Consider the following 19,765-nt stretch of genomic DNA (forward strand, 5'->3'; position numbering starts at 1 on the left):
CCACAGAGGCCCGGTGTGTCCCTCGGGCTGCTTCTGAGCCAGGCGTGCCCGACGAGCCCCTCCTCCTGGCAGAGCCAGGGGACACGCTCCCCCAGCGCCCCTCCTGTCCTCCGACAGGCACGTCTGCTCAGCCCGGGAGCGGGAGCGGGGCGGGCGCGCTGAGTCCTGGGCTGGGCAGGGCGCGCAGCCTGGGCAGGTCCTCGAGGCGCCCCGCCTGCTGCTGGCCCGGCAGGGGCCCCGGTGAACCGGCACCTTCTCCTGCACCCCGCGTCGCTCCCTTCCCCAGGCTGGTCCATTTCTACCTGTTTCTGCAAACCAGATAGACCCTGAAGGGGCAGAAACTTAGCTCCGTTGAAATGGCTGAAGCTTAGACTGCCACCTTGGGGTAACTCCTGAGGAGGGTCCTAACAGTTAGGACCCGAGGCCCTTTCTCTCCCATCTCCCTCCTCTCATCCGCCTCTTCTCCCTTAACCCCCCTCCGTGCCCCCGCCCCCCGATCTCACGGCCGTCTTCTTCCTTCAGAAAATCAGGAGCATCAAGAAGAAGCTGAGTCTCCTGTGCATCGACTTCAACAAGAACCCGAACGGGGACACGACCTTCCTGCCATTCACGCGCGAGGAGTTGGGTGCGTGCGGGCCCCGCGCGGGGGTGGAGAGGCGTCCGTGTGCCCCTGACCCCCGGGAGGGCCTTCTTCTCCTGAGGTGCTCAGACTGTTTGGGTCCCAAGGCTCTGGATCCTTCCTAGGGGAATGTGGCGGTCTGTCTACCGAGATTCTGCCCCGAAAGGGAGTTGTCCTTCGAGACTCCGCCCCCCCTGCTCTCTGTGATGTTTCTTTAATCTCACAGGGTCCTCCCCCACCTGACCCGGCGTGGGGTCTTGAAGGGCTGGGGCTTGGGCGGCTTTTTCAGCTTCTGCCCTCTTCCCCGAATGCTTTATTTTGAAAACTGCCCACCTGTAGGGAAGTGGCAAGAATAGTACCAGGGAGACCCCGTGTGCTCCTCGGGCCCGGCCTCCCTATGTGGATGCCATGTGTGCTGTTCCTGCGCCGGGGCCTCCGGACACATCGCCAGGAGCAAGGGCGCCTCCTAAGTCCCCGGGTGCAGGCCCCCCTCGGGAAGCGTGAAGCTGTCCCCCAGCCGTCCCGATGGCGGTCTTTTTAAAAAATTAATTAATTTATGTATTTTTGGCTGCGTTGGGTCTTCGTTGCTGCACGCGGGCTTTCTCTAGTTGTAGCGAGCGGGGGCTGCTCTTCGTTGCGGGCACGTGCTTCTCATTGCGGTGGCTTCTTTTGTCTCGGAGCACGGGCCCTAGGTGTCCGGGCTTCAGTAGTTTTGGCACGTGGGCTCAGTAGTTGTGAATTCCAGGATCTAGAGCACGGTCTCAGTAGTTGTGGTGCACGGGCTTAGTCGCTCTGCAGCACGTGGGATCTTCCCGGACCAGGGCTCAAGACCCTGTCCCCTGCATTGGCAGGAGGATTCTTTTTTTTGTTTGTTTTTTGTAACCAAAACATTAATCCCAAGGATTCTCACACAACATGTTACAAATGACAGCATGAAAAAAAAAAAATCTTGCACAGTAACTCAAAAGTTCAGCTCTACAATGGACCCTTAAACGGGCAGGACATTGGTATCTTGAATAGTCTCAAATTTCCAAATAATATTACAAAGAGCTATGTATTCACGTACAGCAATCACAGAGGGGACTTATGACCTAACTCAAAGGTAAACTAACTTCCTTGAAACTTCTTAGATTCTAAACTCACTGGACAACCTCTTGTCCAGTGTGAAGACTAGTGGAATTCTTAAACCTCTAATCTAAGGTAAGGGTGCGGCTTTCATTTCTACCTGCTGGCTTGTGTTCACAGCACCTTTTAAAGACTGCTTGCTTAACTACAGCTGCATACCATATCCCAGCTACAGAAAGTCTTTTCAATGTTTGCCAGTTTTGTTTCCATCATATTAAACATCACACTTGAGCTGGGCAGGAGTTAGAGTTTTATTATCAGTCTAGGCAAGACCAAAAATTCAAAGCAAATTCAATTTTGCTTAAGGGAACATTGTAAAGAAACAATTCTTCATATTACATGCCTCATATGATCCATTTCAAACCATAGAGAATTACACCTTTATGTGTCACTGTTCCAAGAGACAAACAAATGTGAACAGCTAAAACATTTTAAAAGTGCACCAAGCTTCGGAAGTCTCAAACGAAACTTGAATTTTCTGTACATACTCCTGTCAAATGAAGTTATTTCCTGTGCACCACTCCTCTTGCAAAGTGGTCTTCTATTTCCTTTCATTTGACCTGGATCGGCTAGGAGACCTAGAGAAAGATCGGGACAGCTTGTGATTTCTCTCCCAGGACAGTGATCTCTCTCTTCTCCTATCTCTAGAAAGGGACCTGCTCCGGCTGCAGGAGAAGCTTCTCCGTCTTGGAGATCTGTGGCGAGATGGAGGAATCCTCTGATAATCACATCGAGGGCGACGACCCCAAGAAGGAGGCGGCCACGATTTCGACTTCTCTTTTCCGCATTCGACAGGTCCACTCTTAATAGGCAGCCACGTAATGTTCTCCCATCTTGTTCTCGGACAGCATCGGCTGCATCTGGGGGATCTTCAAATTCAACTAAAGTGAAGTCGGTAGGGTATCTAGCTACCCACACACTTCGGAGTGGTCCATAATAGCCTACAGCTCGTTCTAATTCGGTCTTGTTACCATCGTTTCCAAGATTCCCTACATAAACTTTACACTCCAATGGACAGGAATCACGATGCATTTTGAGATCTCGGGTTAGAAATGCAGAGGCTCAAATCCACACACCCCTGGCGGGGTCTTCCCGGTCCCCTCCCGCCTGGCACCCGCAGATGCTCTCTCACACCCGTCGTCCATGAAATGGCCTGGCAGGCGGATTCTTAACCACTGCACCACCAGGGAAGTCCCCCCACCCCACCCCCGCCATGGCAGTCTTTATGTTTCTGGCCCCATCTGGCTCGAGCCAGGCCTCAGGCATTGCGTTTAGTTCCTGTCTCCTTCCCAGTTGATCGGGTCCTCAGCCTTTTACAAACTTGCTTCCATCTTGCCCCCGTGGACAGTTTTGCAAACTCCAGGCCAGGTGGGCATCGGCCTGTGAGCTCTGCCCGGGGTTCAGACGGGGCTTGAGCATCCTCGCCGGTTCTGTGTGACAGGCTGCTGCATAAGATGTGACACCTCGTTTGCCTCTGGGCAGCTAGATTTCGGGGACAGCCACGGATGCACGCCGACCCAGGCAGATGCTTCAGGTCCATCACGCCAACTTCTGCTGCCCTAACTTCTGTTCCCCAAGCCGCTGTCCCGGGCAGCAAGACCCACGTGGCTCCTGGGTTTCACGGGCCACAGGGTGATCCCGGGCCTCTGGAATCTGGCGGCTGAATCTGCTCGCACAAGCTGTCCTGTGGGGCTGCTTTTCCCCCTGTGTCGAGTCCAGGGGCCCTGCTGTCATGGCCCGGCCTCCCGGGCGAGAGGGTGAACCCCAGCTCCCTGGAACAGACATTCAGAGCCCCGGTGACCGGTCTCACAGGGCTGGGGCGGCGGCTGGACATGTGTGGCCAGCCTGGTGCTGTTTGGCCCCGTCTGCAGTTCCAGTTCCAGCTGAGAAAGAGCCTCGCTGTGTTATTTTCTCCTGGTTGTGTAAGGATCCCCGGTGTCATTTGACAGAAATGTAGATGGTGTGTTCTTTCTCTGATTTCTCCCTGCTTCCTCTCCTCCCTCCCTCTCTGTCCCTCCCTCTCCTGCCTCCCTCTGTCTCTCCCTCTCCCTCCCTCCCTCCCGGAGAGGGAGAGACAGGGAGGGAGGGAGGTTTTATTATATCCTATAATATGGTTTATTATAGGATATTGAATATAGTTCCCTGTTGTATCTATTTTATATATAGTACTTTGTATCTGCTAATCCCAAACTCCTAATTTATCCCTCCCCTACCCCCTTTCCCCTTTGGTAACCATAAATTTGTGTTCTATATCCGTGAATCTGTTTTTGTTTCGTAAGTTCATTTGTATCACAGTTTGGATCCCACATGTAAGTGATACCTTATGGTACTTCTCTTTCTTCACTTAGTATGATAATCTCTAGGTCCATCCACGCTGCTGCAAATCCTAATGACCTCATTTTAATTCAATCACTTCTTTAAAGACTCTATCTCCAAATACACTCACATTCGAAGGTACTGGGGGTTAGGGCTTCAACGTATGAATTTCGGGGGGACACAGTTCAGGTCATCAGACAACTCAAAAGTCCATCAACAAATGGACAAAAAGCTGTGTTCCATCTCTACAATGGAGTACCACGTAGCAATAAAGAGGGGCAAATGACATTGATGCACGGTGACACGGATGCATGTCACAGACACAAAAGAATAGATACCATATGATTCCATTGGTGTGAAATTCTCAAATAGGTGAAACTAATGCTTAGTAACAGAAATCAGAACTGTGACCATCTCTTAATGGGGGTGGGACCCACTTGAGAGGGGTTCCAGGAAGGTGATGGGAATTTTCTGCATCTTGATCTGGGCGGTTGATGACACAGACAAATACACACGTAAAAACTCCAGCTACCCTTAAAAAAAAAGGGTCAGATCCTTTAGAAAGATCCAGGTGCACATGTAAGATCTGTGCATTTTAATAAAATCTGGAGAGGAACAAAGCAAACATCAGAGTCACTCCATCCCGATTCTCTGATTTATTTTGATTGTAGCAGTTCTCACTCTTTCAAATCCCCTTGTTCATTGTGGAGTTTGCCTGCCTGTCTTGTTCTTGAGACAGACAGGGGCGGCATTGGTCTGTCTTATTGCTACGTGCATGCCCAGCCCCGGAACCAGGACTGAAATAGTCAGCAGTAGATCAGTGGTTGTGTGACGATGTCTGTGTAAGTTTTTTTTTTTTTTTTTTTTTTTGCGGTATGCAGGCCTCTCACCGCTGTGGCCTCTCCCGCTGCAGAGCACAGGCTCTGGACACGCAGGCCCAGCAGCCATGGCCCACGGGCCCAGCCGCTCCGCGGCATGTGGGATCCTCCCGGACCGGGGCACGAACTCGTGTCCCCTGCATCAGCAGGCGGACTCCCAACCACTGCGCCACCAGGGAAGCCCTCTGTGTAAGTTTTTGATTAGTAGTTGCAAACGACTGCATGTCAGTGTGGACAAAGCTGACAGGCACATTACACATGTGCGTGATCATGGTCACTGTGGTGATGATGGGGTGTTAGAAAGGCTTCCTCATGACACAAAAAGAGGAAACAAGTGCTGACCATTCATTTTGGCAGTCGTGGGATTCAGTGTCTTTTTTTCTATAGCTTGCTTTTTAAAAACTGCAAACATGCTTGAGGGAGAAAAGCAGGTTGCAGATAGATATGTGTGGTAGAATAGATTAACCTAATGTTTCTGAACACACAGAGAATAACTGAGTTTAGGGACATGAGATAACTGTCGGAAAACACAGACAGGAAGGAGACAGACCAACACTTTCATAGTGGTTGTGTCTGGGGAAGTAGCAGACGGGGATCCAAGAGGCACACAAATGGGCTTCCGCTGTGCCTTGAATATTTATTTCATTTTAAAAAAGACCCCAAAAAAACCCCTTCTGTTGTGGAAAACAGTATGACAGGTCCACAAAAAATTAGAAATAGAATTACTGTAGAATAGAAATACGACCCAGCAATTCTACTGGGAATTGCAAGTGTGGTCTCAGGACTTCCCTGGCAGTCCAGTGGTTAAGACTCCACGCTTCCATTGCAGGTGGCACGGGTTCGATCCCTGGTCGGGGAACTAAGATCCCACATGCCATGTGGCATGGCCAAAAGATTAAAAAAAAAAGGGGGGGAGGGGTCTCAAACAGATATTTGTACATCCACATTCATAGCAGCATGATTCACACTAGCCAAAAGGTGGAAGCAACCACAGAGTCCATCAATGGATGAATGAACAAAATGTGGTCCATCCATCCAATGGAATACTATTCAGTTTTAAAAACGAGGGACTTCCCTGGTGACGCAGTGGTTAAGAATCCAGCTGCCAGTTCAGCAGACACAGGTTCGAGCCCTGGTCCTGGAAGATCCCACATGCCACAGAGCAACTAAGCCCATGCACCACAACTGCTGAGCCTGCACTCTAGAGCCCACAAGCCACAACTAACTGAATCCCGCGCGCCTAGAGCCTGTGCTCCGCAGCAAGAGAAGCCACTGCAGTGAGAAGCCCATTCACCTCAATGAAGAGCAGCCCCCACTCACCGCAACTAGAGAAAGCCCACGCACAGCAATGAAGACCCAACGCAGCCAAAAATAAACAAATAAATTTATTTAAAAAATTATTTTAAAAACTATTTAAAAAAAAAAAAAGGAAGGAACTTCTGAGAATTCCCTGGCAGTCCAGTGATTAGGACTCAGTGCTTTCACTGCTGGGGCCCGGGTTCGATCCCTGGTCAGGGAACTAAGATCCCACAAGCCGTGCTTGTGTGGCCGAAAAAAAAAAGGGGGCATTTGTGAATAGTCACCTCAAATGGTAATGAGGTTTTTTTGTGTGTGTTTGTTTGTTAATTTTGTTTATTTATTTTTGGCTGTGCTGGGTCTTCATTGCTGTGCACGGGCTTTCTCTAGTTGAGGCGAGCGGGGGCTACTCTTCGTTGCGGTGCACGTGCTTCTCATTGCGTGGCTTCTCTTGTTGCGGAGCACAAGTTCTAGGTGCGCGGGCTTCAGTAGTTGTGGCACGTGGGCTCACTAGTTGTGGCTTGCGGGCTCTAGAGCGCAGGCTCAGTAGTTGTGGTGCACGGGCTTAGTTGCCCCATGGCATGTGGGATCTTCCCAGACCAGGGTCGAACACGTGTGCCCTGCACTGGCAGGTGGATTCTTAACCGCTGCACCACCAGGGAAGTCCGGTAATGAGGTTTTGAGCACCAGTGGATTTCCATTGATTAAATGTATGCCAATCCGCAGCCACCGTGGAAGACAGTATGGAGGTTCCTCAGAAAACTAAACATAGAATTACCTCGGGGGTTACTTACAATTTGGGACTTCCCTGGAGGTCCAGTGGTTAAGACTTCACCTTCCAATGCAGGGGGTGTGGGTTCGTTCCCTGGTCAGGGAACTAAGATCCCACATGCCTTGTGGCCAAAAAAACAAAACATAAAACAAAAACAATATTGTAACAAATTCAGTAAAGACTTTAAAAATGGTCCACATCAAAAAAATCTTTAAAAAAAATTATCATATGATCCAGCAATCCTGGGCATATATCCAGACAAAACTCTAATTCAAAAAGATACATCCACCCCTATGTTCATTGCAGCACTATTCACAATAAATGTCACTATTCACCTAAACGTCCATCAACAGATGAACGGATAAAGAAGATGTGGTACATATATACAATGGAATATTACTCGGCTATAAGTAAGAACAAAATAATGCCATTTGCAGCAACATGGATGCAACTAGAGATTATCATGCTAAGTGAAATAAATCAGAAAGACAAATACCATATGATATCACTTATATGTGGAATCTAAAATATGACACAAATGAACCTATCTACGAAATAGAAACAGACTCACAGACATGACATAGAGAACAGACTTGTGGTCTCCAAGAGGAGGGGGTTGGGGGAGGGATGGAGTGGGTAGCTGGGGTTAGCAGATGGAAGCTTTTATATATAGATTGGATGAACAACAAGGTCCTACCGTATAGCACAGAGAACTATATTCAATATCCTTTGATAAGCCATAAGGGAAAAGAATATATAAAAAAAGAACGTATATAAATGTATAACTGAGTCACTTTGCTGTACAGTAGTAATTAACACAACATTGTAAATCAGCTATACTTCAATTTACAAAAATAGAGTACATGTACGCCAATCTACTACAATCACTATTCTCCCCAGGGAAGGCTCAACTTCCACCCTGATGGAAGGAACAATTTCCCTGCCAGTTGGCCAGGGTGGCAGGAGCTACCTGCTGGCAGCGGTGTCCCCTCACTCTGGCCCGCCCAAGCACAGCAGCGCCCCCTAGGTCCACAAGCCTGGCTCAGGCCAGCGAGCTCGGGGTGCATGGCGGTGGGTATACCTCACAGGCAGGTATACCCTGGGCCACCCCTGGAACTACACCCCTGAGGGACAGCCCACCACCCAGCTGAGACCCAAGGGCTGAGCCACAGAACACTGTTTCCACTCTTTATGCTAACGTGCTCCTCAGATTTTTCCTGGTAGCATACTGAATACCTGAAACGATGACCTCAACTGGAAAAGTATCACAAAAATGATGGAATTCAGTAAGTTGGCTAAGTTAAAAAATATATATATAGGGCTCCCCTGGTGGCGCAGTGGTTGAGAGTCTGCCTGCCGATGCAGGGGATGCGGGTTCGTGCCCCAGTCTGGGAAGATCCCACATGCCGCGGAGCGGCTAGGCCCGTGAGCCATGGCCGCTGAGACTGCGCGTCTGGAGCCTGTGCTCCACAACGGGAGAGGCCGCAACAGTGAGACGCCCGCGTACCACACACACACACACACACACACACACACAATATATATATATATATATATATATATATATATAGAAAATCCAAAGTCGATAATCTTTCTGTAGGCAAAGGACCACTGTTTGGAAAATAACATCCTGCATACATTAGTAATAAAAGGATTAAATACCTAGGAATTGAGTTAAGAAACTTGTAATATCTATATGAAGACTTTAAAACACAGACTGATGAGGTTTAAAATAAGGGCATTCCTTCTGCATAGTGAGAAGGAGGGACCAACTACCGATGATACATTAGCAACATGGGTGAATCTCAAAACCATTAGGCTGAGTGAAAGCAGCCACACAGAGAAGCCCACACTGCACCAACAGGTGAAAGTCATCCATGAAGATGGACGTGGACCAGAGGTTGCCTGGTGGTGGTGGCAAAGGGGGATACTGAACTGGGAAGGGACACAGGGGACTTCTGGGGTGATGGAAACATTCTATAGTCTGAGAAGGATGTCGGTCCTCAGACTGATTCATTTACCGGAATAAACTGCTGCACACCCAGGACGTGTGCATTTCATATTAGACCTCAGTTTACAATAGGAATCCAGTGAGACACTCCTAGGTAGAACAACCTTCAAAGTGCAAAGCGCTTATAATCGATGCCACCATTTATTTGTAGCAAAGATAGACACACACACCTGCATTCGGGCACAGAAGGACTTTGGAAAGACAAGGATTTGGTGTCTTGGTCAGGGGGCCTGGGAATGAAGACTTAGCATACTTTTCACTGTACTCACGATATACTTTTTCATGCGTTTTTAGCTTAAAAAAGCAGAACATATAGCTAAAAAATAAAGTCTGACGGGAACTTTACCATGTCGAGCTGTTGTGTTTACCATGTGCGTTCGTTACCTGTTGAAAAAATAAGTTGAGATGTCAATTTCCCGCCACATAAAAATGATTCATATGTTAAGATGTCATAGAAATAATGGAAGAAAACACTAGTTTGATTTAGGGCTAGGGAAGGCCTTTCTGAATAGGCTCTAAAAAAATAGAAGTGCAGACAAATATAAATCTAATCCCTAAAAATAAAGTCTCTTTACAGCAAAGATAGGATGACTCAAGATGAAAGTAACACAAGCAGGGGACAGCCCCTAGCAAGGACGAAGGTTACAGCATGTGTCACCACGGAGATAAGGAACAAATTCCAGTGGCCACCAGACACTTGGGAGTGTTGAATCACTCCTAAAAAACGCTAACAAGGGAATTCCCTGGTGTTCCAGTGGTTAGGACCCCACGCGCTTTCACTGCCGAGGGCCAGGGTTCAGGTGCTTTCACTGCCGAGGGCCAGGGTTCAGTCCCTGATTGGGGAACTAATTCTGCAAGCCATGCACATGGCCAAAAAAAAAAAAAAATTTGCTAACAAGACTCACTATTCCATTGACAAGGATCAAAGAGGCAAAAGCCAGGGCAGGGTAAAGTCCAGGTGGCACTGTTGGTGGGAGAAGCATTAAAACCTCTCCAGGGGGGTAGGTCAGCCACATGACCTGAAAGGGAAATATGAAAACATTTATACTCAGTGATCCAGGAAGCTCTCTACATATTTCCTTAAAGGATACAATGGAAGAGTCCATACAAGGATGTTCAGTGCAGTGTCGCTTACAAGAGAAGAGGGAACATCTTAATTACCATGAAGGAGCTTAAATTTTACATTTGAATTATCTCTAGTCCCTTGGTCTTTTTTTTTTTAAGATTGATTGATTTGGCTGCGTTGGGTCTTTGTTGCTGCACGTGGCTTTCTCTAGTGGCGGCGAGCGCAGGCTTCTCATTGCCGTGGCTTCTGTTGTTGCGGAGCACAGGCTCTAGGTGCGCGGGCTTCAGTAGTTGTGGCACGAGGGCTCAGTAGTTGTGGCTTTCGGGCTCTAGAGCGCAGGCTCAGTAGTTGTGGCGCACGGGCTTAGTTGCTCTGCGTTATGTGGGATCTTCCCGGACCAGGGATCAAACCCGTGTCCCCTGCACTGGCAGGTGGATTCTTAACCACTGCGCCACCAGGGAAGTCCTAGTCCCTTAGTCTTATGATTAAGGCAACCGTGACTTACATGGACAGTTACAGTTGAGGTGCCACCAAGTGCTTTCCTAAAAGCACACGTAGAGGTGGTGGGGCAGGTGTTACTTGACATCCTAACAGCGGCCCTTTGGGTTGTGTGTGCTGGTGACTCACATGTCTTTGTCTGCTTCTGCTTTGTCGTCATTTTATAGCAGGTCTTTTCCCAAAGACAAATCAAAGAAAAGGGTCGTTCATCTCAGAATTCAGTAGGACTGAGTCAGGGTGAAAGTATGGAAAGCCCACCTCCCAGATGCTTAAACAAATAAGGGCTCTGCCTGGGGGTGGCAGGCCAGGGCTACGAGTGACTCTTTTTGTTCCACCATCCGTTGCATGGGGCTTCTGGCCTCACGGTCACAGGACAGTTGCTGCCTTGCCAGGCATCACAGCCCGGGGCTACAAGGCCACGGGGAGTCCAAGATTCTTCCTTTAAAGGGCGTTCTGGGAAACCGCACCAGCAAGTTCCACTTGCATCGTATTGGCCAGAACTGAGCCACCACCCCCACCCCAAACAGGCGTGGGACGTCTAACTTCAGACGAGGCCTCCGCGGGGTCACCTGCGACCCTGAGGAGTCCACTCTCATCCAGCCTCAGCTGAGAGGCGGCCAGAAGTCCCTGGCAAATCAGGAGTCATCACCCAGGGTGATTTATAGGAGAGATTTATTTGAAGAAATATTACAACATATAAAAACTACATAAAGTCTTAATTTCCACTCATACAGTGGTAAATTTGATATAATGCATAATAAAAAACTTTTAAAATCCAGAACGGACAAAGTACTGCACAGTTTCATCACTAAGTCAAATTAGTCGATAAGCAAATCTCACAAAAGAGCTTCATGTCAGCCAAGGCCACAAACACCGTGTACAACACATCTGAACTGACAGATTGACATGTTAAAAATACAACAATATCAGTGCACGTTGGGGATCTCCGGTGCCAGAAACAAAGGCGATTGGAGGGCAGAACTAGTCCTTAGCAGTCTCCTCCTTGATCTTAACTGAAGAGATATAAAAGGGAGAGTCACTGCAGGGAACGTATGTAATGTTACACGAAGCAATAGGCAAGCACATCAGGTACGTGGACCAGGAACTACGTTAATGCCCAGGCATTGACACTAAAAGGACCACCTCATAAGAACCTGCAGCAGCTGCTCTGCACCAGCATTCAGAGACTGAACACTGCTCAGGTGCTCCCTAAAGGTTTCCAGACCACCTGCGTTATGGGCTAGTGTCTGAGGCGGGCGCAGCCGACCCAGACTCACTTAGCAGGACAGAGCCAAGCACCCTGACATCTGACCACTCGTCCACTGCGTGCCGGGCCCCAGTGCTCCGCGCTTACCCACACGCTCACTCATCTCAGAGCAACCCTGAGAGACGCAAGGCCACCAGGGAGGGTGGGTGACTCGCCCCAGTCTCAGAGCCTAAAGCCAAACCCCTGCTTCTGTCCCCACCACTCCCTACCATACCTGAGGTGCTCTCTCGCGCTCTGACCATCATACAGCGCTTGATCTCCAAGCCGATGGCTTTGGCCAGTGGCGGTGGCACAGCGTTACCCACCTGCAGGAGGGAAAGAGGGCGACATGTGGTTCGGCACGGCTGGAGTCAGCGCTAGCCTCCACTCGGACACGGGCACTGGGCCCCCGGTCTCAGGCTCACACAGGCCTCCAAAGCCCTTCCCTCAGGATGGCACTCAGACCCTCCACCCAGCCCACCCTCCCGCCCCAAACACCAGCAGGTCAAGCACCACTCAGAGAAGGGGGCCTTTAAAGGGCTTTAGAAAATCTTAGAATCTGGATATGGAAGCTACTATGTTTCACTACCAGCTGAGAGCTCTGCTCCCAGAGCACAGGATGGCTGAGAGGGGTGAGAGGGGTGAAATGGGAGGGTCTCGCTGTAACCCCCAGGCACTGCTGGCCTTTTCAGCCACATGCCTGCACTCCTTGGAAATACATTTCATTAACAGCCAAACGGAACACTCTGAGAAACAGGAGGAATTATTGGTTCGTTTCAACCCTTAGCAACAGTGAATTTTCACCACCGGGTATTTCGTCTGCTCTCTGCAATGCGCTGGAACTTTCCTTTGGGCGAAATGTGCCTCAGCTGTCCACGGCACCCGACACACTTGGCGACTCCGCCTGACCCAGCAGCGCCCTGGGCCCCGGGGACAGGGTCCCTCCTTCCTGACCACCCCCTCGTGGGAGTGCTGAGGCCAGTCAGCCCCCAGCTCTGGGGACTCAGCGTCCCCTAGGAAATGACTGCGAGTCAAGCTCCCCACCGACCCCCAACCCCCTGGTCTCCCTCCGGCCAGGGCCGCTTCTTGCGTGGTGCCGCTCGCCCCCCCTCAGCGGGGAGGAGACCCGGGCCGACTCCGCTCCACTGACCTGCCGGTGCTTGTCCAGGATGTTGCCGAACAGCCGGTAGGTGTCGGGGAAGCCCTGAGAGCGGGCGCACTCCCGCACACTCACGACGCGGTGCTGCTCTGGGTGGAGCACGCGGCCCTGGGGGCAAGAGGTGCGATGTGGGTGGGAAGGAGACGGGGCCACGGGAAGCCCACCCCGAGTCGGGGCGCAGAGGCAGGAGGCGGCGAGGAGGGCCGGCCCAGCCGCGAAGCCCATGCCTCCGTCCCCGCCCAGGCCCAAGTGGCCCTCAGACCTACCTGCTTGCCCATTGGCTCGGGGTTGGTGACAGTCGTGCTGAAGAAGCCGTCCCACTCGAGCCGTCCGTAGAGGCCGGCCCAGTGGTTGTGCCTGTTCCCGGTGTGGGGCAGGCACCAGGGAATGAGGGTGTTGAACTGTCTGGCCGCAGGGTCACAGGCTTTGCCTGTTGGAAGAGAGGGCTGCGATGGGGCTGTGCTGACGGAACGGGATGATACAGCAGCCGACAGTCCCCGTTTGCCAGGCAGAGCTTCATCACGGACCCTGTCCTCAGCAGCCGTGCGCAGCAGGGACACCCAGGCTTGGCGAGTCTGCACCCCACCCAGGGCTGCTGGGTTCCTGCGTGGCAGCCCCGGCATCTCCTGCTGAGAAACCCTGAGCCCACCGCCCCGCTGCAGAGCCTAAGGGGGCTGGGGCTTCACACTAAACTTGAGGAAGCCACACCTGGAGGCCAGGGCACAAACCTTCCACGCAGGAGCAGACCCCGCGGAGAGCCCCGGCACTGCTGCAGCCGTTCTTCTTGTCGTGGTAGTTGTACCGCAGCTTCCTGGCCAAAGTGCCATCAGAGAGCCGCACCTCGATGTTTGGCAGGTCACGCCAGTCTGAGCCCGGGGCTAGAGGGATGTGCCGCATGCGAGCAGCCACCAATGCGCTCATGTCCTGGAAGAGCACAGCAGGCCCAGCTGTCGCCGAGCTCAGGGAGCACCTGACCACATGCAGTGGGCTGGGCGCCATAGTACTGGGCACTGGGCATACCACGGTGACCAGGACCCCAAGGGGCTTGTATCCCACTGTGGGAGACAAGCAGTGACCCCAATCGACAACCTGGGGGTTACACACATGCCATGAAGACACCAGAGCAGGGATGTGAACGACGGGGGAACGGGTGAAGGGATGGCTTCGGGCAAGCGCGGGGCTACTGAGGAGGTGACGTCGGTCGGAGCTGAGCCCTGCAGGACAGGAGGAGCCAGCGGCGGAGAGAGCTGGGGTTTGGTACGTTTGGGAGATACCCAGAGAACAGCGGTGCTGAGAAACAAGACCAGTCATAGGAGACGATGGCCAGACACACCATTCTAGCCCGATTCTAGGCAGAGTATAAGCTCTGATTGATACTTTCCAGGACCATGTACTGGGGCGGGGGTGGGGTGCAAGGAGAAGCAGGAGGCAGTGAGATGTGAGGCTGGGGGCCGGCTGACGTAGCGGAGTTTGGGTTAGGGGCCAAGAGCAGAAGGAGCTGGAAGGGGGCCGAGATCAGACCCCACTTCCCCCGCAAGCCCTGGCTGGGCTCCAACCACAGAGCTGTTCCTGGGAGGCCGCCTGGGAGGAGGCCCCGCTTTATGGAGGTGACGTTACCTTACAGATGTGGTCCCTGAGGATGGGCTGGTACTGCGAGCCCCGGAGCTGCCTCTGGAACCAGGACTGAGGCTCCCCGTTGTACGAGATCTCCTGAGCCGAAGCTCCGTTCCGAATCTCGGGAAGGTCGGACATCGTGTCCCGCACAGTGATGGTTCGGAACGGACCCGAGCTCAACCTGCAACAGAGCACAGATTGTGGCACCTCTGGGGACACACACAGCTATCATGTGTGTGAGTCACAACTGCCATCCCCCGACTGCTGGCACCGTCTTCTCCAGAGAAGGCAACCCGGCTCGGGGTCAAAGGACCGCTCGGGGTCAAAGGACGGCTCGGGGTCAAAGGGCCGCCCGAGGTCACAGGGGCAGCATTCTTCTCAGACCCCATCGGAAAAGGGGACAGGCTATAGTGTGGGCTCTGCACGTGACTGCGGCCAGGCTTCTGGCCACTGCCCTGGACAGAGGGCACTCGGGGTCAGAACGAGAGCAGAGGTGGCAGAGCGTTCGCAGGGCAGGCTGGACGCGGCGCTGTCTGCCCTCGCTAACACTGTCTCCTCGGCTCGGGCCTCTTCACAGAGGTCCACCCGCACCAGGCCTCGCCGGGGAAGGCTCACAAGCGCCAGGACAGCGGGCTGGCCGGGGGTGCTCCTACCTGGTGATGTTGCTGACAAACTTCTTGTCGTCGACTACGACACTCAGCTGGCAGGCCCGGGGCGCGAACACGTGCAGCGGCTCCGGGAACAGAGGGAGCTGCTCTCCGGGGGCTGCGGCCAGGATGATGGCCCGCCTCCGCGTCTGGGCCACGCCGTACTGACCAGCCTGCGTGGGAGAGGGCCAGACACACACATGGTCAGTGGGCACCTCCGAGCAGCTGGGCGAAGGGCTGGGGTCCGCAGCACCTGACTTTCTGGGGCGTCTGGCTGGTGTGGAGCTCACCCGAGAGCCCCTAGTTAACCCACGGGCTCATGCCTAACAGGAGGTGGGACCGGAGAAGAGGACGAAAGATCCCAGGAGGTGGCCGGTAGCCCCTGGAGAAGATGGGAGTGAACCCTGCTGGCGATCCCAGCCAGCTCTTTAAACAGCACATGAAGGAGCACTTGGGGAGAAGAGCGGCCAGAGGAGACACTGGGAGCCGTGCCACCTGCCTGGCAGCCCACGGCCACAAGGGAAAGAACACGGCTGCCAGCAAGGTTGATCAGTGAGGCCGACACACTATGGAAGCTGAATGGGAGGGGGGCCCGGCAGCCACCTCCCCAACCCTCGCCCGCACTGCAGGTTACCGCACTGTGGCCTGTCCCTCTGAGCTCTACTTTCAGTTTGAGACAGCTTGCTGCTGTCCAGGGACTGCTCGGCCCTTTCTCCGGCCACACACGTCTGCCCCTGCCCGGGGGGCCTACCTGCAACACGCCGAAGGTGCACTGGTAGCCCATGCGGACCAGGCAGCGGAGCGTGAGCTTCAGGACCATGGAGCGCTTGAAGGAGACGAAGTTCCTGACATTCTCCAGGAGGAAGTACCTGGGCCGGTAGTAGTCGCAGTAGCTGTGGAGGCGGGAGAGACGAGAGAGGAGGAGACCTACTCTGCCAGAAGCCACTCCCAAATGCTTGACGTTTGTCAAGACGCACCTGCCAACTCTCAAGGTCTCTCCCTAGCGGAGGGGCAGCCGTGAACTTCCTGAAGGCAAAGACCGGCGTCTCACTCAGCACACCGCCTTCAGCAGGTGCGAAGGCTAAAGCAGTTACTGCTCGGCCCTGGCACGCCTGCGGCGCAGCCCCGGGACCGGCCGTCTAGTCACCCTGGGGCAGCACCGCACGCAGAGGGAATTCTAGCCCGTTTACCTGAGGAAGGAGACCACCAGGGAGTTCTTGAACTTAGAGTAGGTTCGAGAGTTGAAGCGGTTCATGCCGCTAAAGCCTTGGCAAGGAGGCCCGCCACACAGCATCTCCACGTCTCCCTTCTGCGGCAGCTTCTGGCCGCGGGAGTTGGTCACCTCCCCGGCCATGACCAGCTTCAGCAGGACGTTGCAGTCCTCTGTGAACACCGTGGACCCGGGATTGTTCAGCCGGAACGCCTGGGCCGCGGGGTCCCACATCTCGATGGCCCACAGCGTTTCCGAGATGCCTGGGGGACACAAGGACAAAGATGAGCTGCGAACCCCCTGTAGCATGAGACTCTTTAGCCAGAACTGTGACCAGAGCCAGAAAGGTCTTCCAGGCAGAACACGCCCGGTCCGGTTTTTGCAGCTGTGTGGAGAGAAACCCGGAGCCTACCTGCTTGGTGGAACCCTTCCGACAAACCCCCACAGCCAGAAAACACATCCAGGGTCCGCAGCTTCGGCAGCTTGATTTCCGTCTCCAGTTCGCTCGGCTCAGAGCTTTGCGACTTTGTCCTGCTTTTCCCTGCGGGAGACAGGCCCCAAGTCAGATCAGGGCCCTAGCGTGCTCTCTTCAAACACCCTGGTGATTCAGAGACGGCCTCATTTTGAGTTGGCGGCAGCAGAGCGAGGTAACGTCAGAGGCTGCTCTTTTATACTGACTGATTCACGAGAATCGAGTTACGGGAGACGGACTTGAAAAGAAGCCCGTGGAGTAACGACATACCTTTTCCCTTCCCTTTCCCTTTATTTCCAGGGCTACGGGCATGGTTTGGAGGATCTTCAAAGCTTTTGCTCTTGGCATTATAGGCCTGAGAAGGAAAGAACCACAACAGTCTGGAAGAGAAACACCAGTCCCCTCTCTAACAAATACGATTTAAGTTAATTTGATAAGATCTACTTAATTTCTCCCTAAACATGGCCATAAGCAAAAAGTGCTTTGAGTTTTATTACATTAGAGGTGAGGGGGAAATTCTACTAATACACGCGTTTTATATGGCCGAAATTCCTGCTATTTGAAGTACCTGGACTACTCATTCTAAAAATAGGCAAGTGTTACAGTTAGACTGTACACACTGGAACCTGGGGGAAACATGGGTTATCTTAGAACGATACATGCCTGTCACGGAAAAGCCATGCTCAAACAATTTAAGGGTGATTCGCTTAACCAACAAACTGCTGGCTCTACTCTCAATAACCAGGCCACAGGCTCGGCTATATGGCCCCGGCCTGGACACGGATCCCTGGCTGAAGGCACTGGGGGCAGGGCTGCACCTCCCAGGGCTAGAGGAACCTTTCCCTAACTCACAGGCACTGGCCAGGCCAGCAGAGGCCACTCAACAGTCTTCAAAAATTGCTATTGCCTTAGGACACTCAAATGTGACATTCTGGTTCGTTTTAAGCCCAAAGTGTCAAATTCCAGAACAACTTGAATGTCACAGATTCGTACTCTGGATAAACTGCTTTCTCGGGGGCTGTGTCTGACCCCAAGGCCCTCCCTCCAGTAAGCCCAGGGCCCCACCTCAAGGAAGTAGAAGCGGTCGGGGCCACCAGCGGAGAAGTCCTGGAGGCACTCGGGCAGGTCCTCCCCGTACTCCACGGTGCAGCGGCCCTGCACGGCCTTGAAGTCCACCACAGCCTCCTCGTCACTCCAATAAAGCAGGTTGATGTCTGCGTGGTAACTCGCCGGGGTGGACTTGTGCGTGTTCTCCGGCCTGTGAGTGCGAGGGTCTTTGTTAGTTCTTTTGCCTCGAGCTGACAGGCAATTAAATGGCACATTCCTGACAGTGCTCAGATGATCGGTGGGTAAAGACCATTCCCCACCCCCAGCAAGTCACCTTGATTACTGACCCCCTTAGTTGGCACTAACCACAGACTAAGTGGGGTTCCTTGCCATGAACTCAACTAATGGTTTGCTTGCTCTTTATGCCCCCAGTGTAGCCCCAAAAGACTTGTCCTGTGTTAAGACCAGCTGCTGGTCTCCTGTTAGAAAGCATGTCTAGAGCTGCCTTCATTCGCCTATAGCAGCCAGATTCCTTGTTCTTTCTCATTACTCAACTGATTATTGCAAAGACCTCAAAAACTCTTCCACGTACATTAGCTAAGACATGGAGCAACTTTAGACCTATCTGTATGGATTAGTTTCAGGTTATCTCCTAACCATTATTAGGATCCCAGAAAAAGACTGAGTGAAGCCAAGACATTGGACAGAGAGAAACCCCAGAGCAGGGAAGAGGGCCTGAGAAGAACAGGGGGATGCGGAATGGGGAGGGGGGCGGAACACGGACAGTGTTCTGAGACAGAACACGCGGACAGAACTCAGGGTTCTGAGGGCGCCTCAGGCAAAGCCCAGGACATTCCACGCCTGTCTTTGTCACACTCTGGACTTCTGCTCACGGATTTCTTTTGGACAAAGCTCTGCAGCTTTAAGAGAGAAAGCGAGGGCTGTGATATGTAGCTGTAGTCATCTCCGGTACCCTCCAGGTAATCAGAAACACTTGGAAGAACAGATGCCTCCACCCAACTCTCAGACCACCACTGTGTGTGTGCGGTTACCACCCCGCCTCAGGCAGAGCCCCTTGAAGGGCAGAGGCTTCACCGACCTGTAAAACTTGTTGACTCTGATCTTGATATCCGTCTCGTTGGGCCTGCCGTTGCTCTTCTTGCTGCAGAAGATCTCTTTGATGCGGCCAATACGGTACGGCTCAGGGGCATCTAGGTTGCTGCCTTTGATGTAGTCAGAGTATTTCCGGTAGTGTTCTGGATACAGAGCTTCATCCACAGGCTCCTTCCGCGGGCGTTTCACAGGACTGGACAGCTTAATGCTGCAGAGGAGCAACTGTTATGAGTGACTGAACATGAAGCCTTAAAAAGCAGTCTCAGCATGACTGATCAGTGACAATAACCACTTAAATTCAAACACCTTAAACTAACGCAGCTAAGTACCCTTAGACCAGATTTAGAGACTAAATCTCACCCACACTTTAAAATGGGTACTCTCCATCTGTGCTCTGGGGATAGTTGCTAAGGCTGTTCAGGTTCCCCCCGCTCTCAGCCTCAGGACAGGCGTGTGGCTCCTTCAGCTCTACAGGTGTGCGCAGCAGGGACGCACAAGCACTTGGAGCGGGAGCTCTGAGCGCCAGGAGAGCCTCCAGTGTGCTTCCCCTCGCCTCTGACTGCCGACTCCTGAGAAGGCAGGGCTCCGTCAGCCCAGGGCCCTGAGTGACACAACAGTCCGAGTCCCCTGAACCACAATGGCCACACAGTACAGGCAAGAAGTAAACTTCTGTGAT

General features: G+C 52.6%; 1 protein-coding gene and 1 pseudogene across 7 annotated transcripts in view; both read right to left on the reverse strand.

Annotated features, from left to right (window-relative positions):
- Positions 1-1,983: 1,983 nt before the first annotated feature.
- Positions 1,984-2,776, reverse strand: LOC114893052 (annotated as a pseudogene).
- Positions 2,777-11,249: 8,473 nt separating this feature from the next.
- The window catches only part of DNMT1 (DNA methyltransferase 1), a 42,636-nt gene continuing 34,120 nt past the window's right edge, over positions 11,250-19,765 (reverse strand). For 5 of the 7 annotated variants that reach the window (XM_029217264.1, XM_029217263.1, XM_029217267.1 and 2 more), the window contains 13 exons: positions 19,076-19,297; positions 17,995-18,187; positions 17,200-17,284; positions 16,870-16,998; positions 16,438-16,720; positions 15,999-16,140; positions 15,254-15,420; positions 14,604-14,781; positions 13,715-13,910; positions 13,253-13,416; positions 12,978-13,094; positions 12,063-12,153; positions 11,250-11,594 (listed from right to left, as the gene is read on the reverse strand). In XM_029217264.1, the coding sequence (XP_029073097.1) occupies positions 11,563-11,594; positions 12,063-12,153; positions 12,978-13,094; positions 13,253-13,416; positions 13,715-13,910; positions 14,604-14,781; positions 15,254-15,420; positions 15,999-16,140; positions 16,438-16,720; positions 16,870-16,998; positions 17,200-17,284; positions 17,995-18,187; positions 19,076-19,297 (1,999 nt within the window). In that variant the 3' untranslated portion in view covers positions 11,250-11,562. Of the gene's footprint in view, positions 11,595-12,057; positions 12,154-12,977; positions 13,095-13,252; positions 13,417-13,714; positions 13,911-14,603; positions 14,782-15,253; positions 15,421-15,998; positions 16,274-16,437; positions 16,721-16,869; positions 16,999-17,199; positions 17,285-17,994; positions 18,188-19,075; positions 19,298-19,765 lie in introns of those variants that run through there. The other 2 variants (XM_029217269.1, XR_003792714.1) reach the window with 2 other exon arrangements.

This window comes from Monodon monoceros, unplaced genomic scaffold (genome assembly GCF_005190385.1).
Source record: "Monodon monoceros isolate NGI ecotype Baffin Bay Population unplaced genomic scaffold, NGI_Narwhal_1 Super_Scaffold_12, whole genome shotgun sequence".
Classification (NCBI taxonomy): domain Eukaryota; kingdom Metazoa; phylum Chordata; class Mammalia; order Artiodactyla; family Monodontidae; genus Monodon; species Monodon monoceros.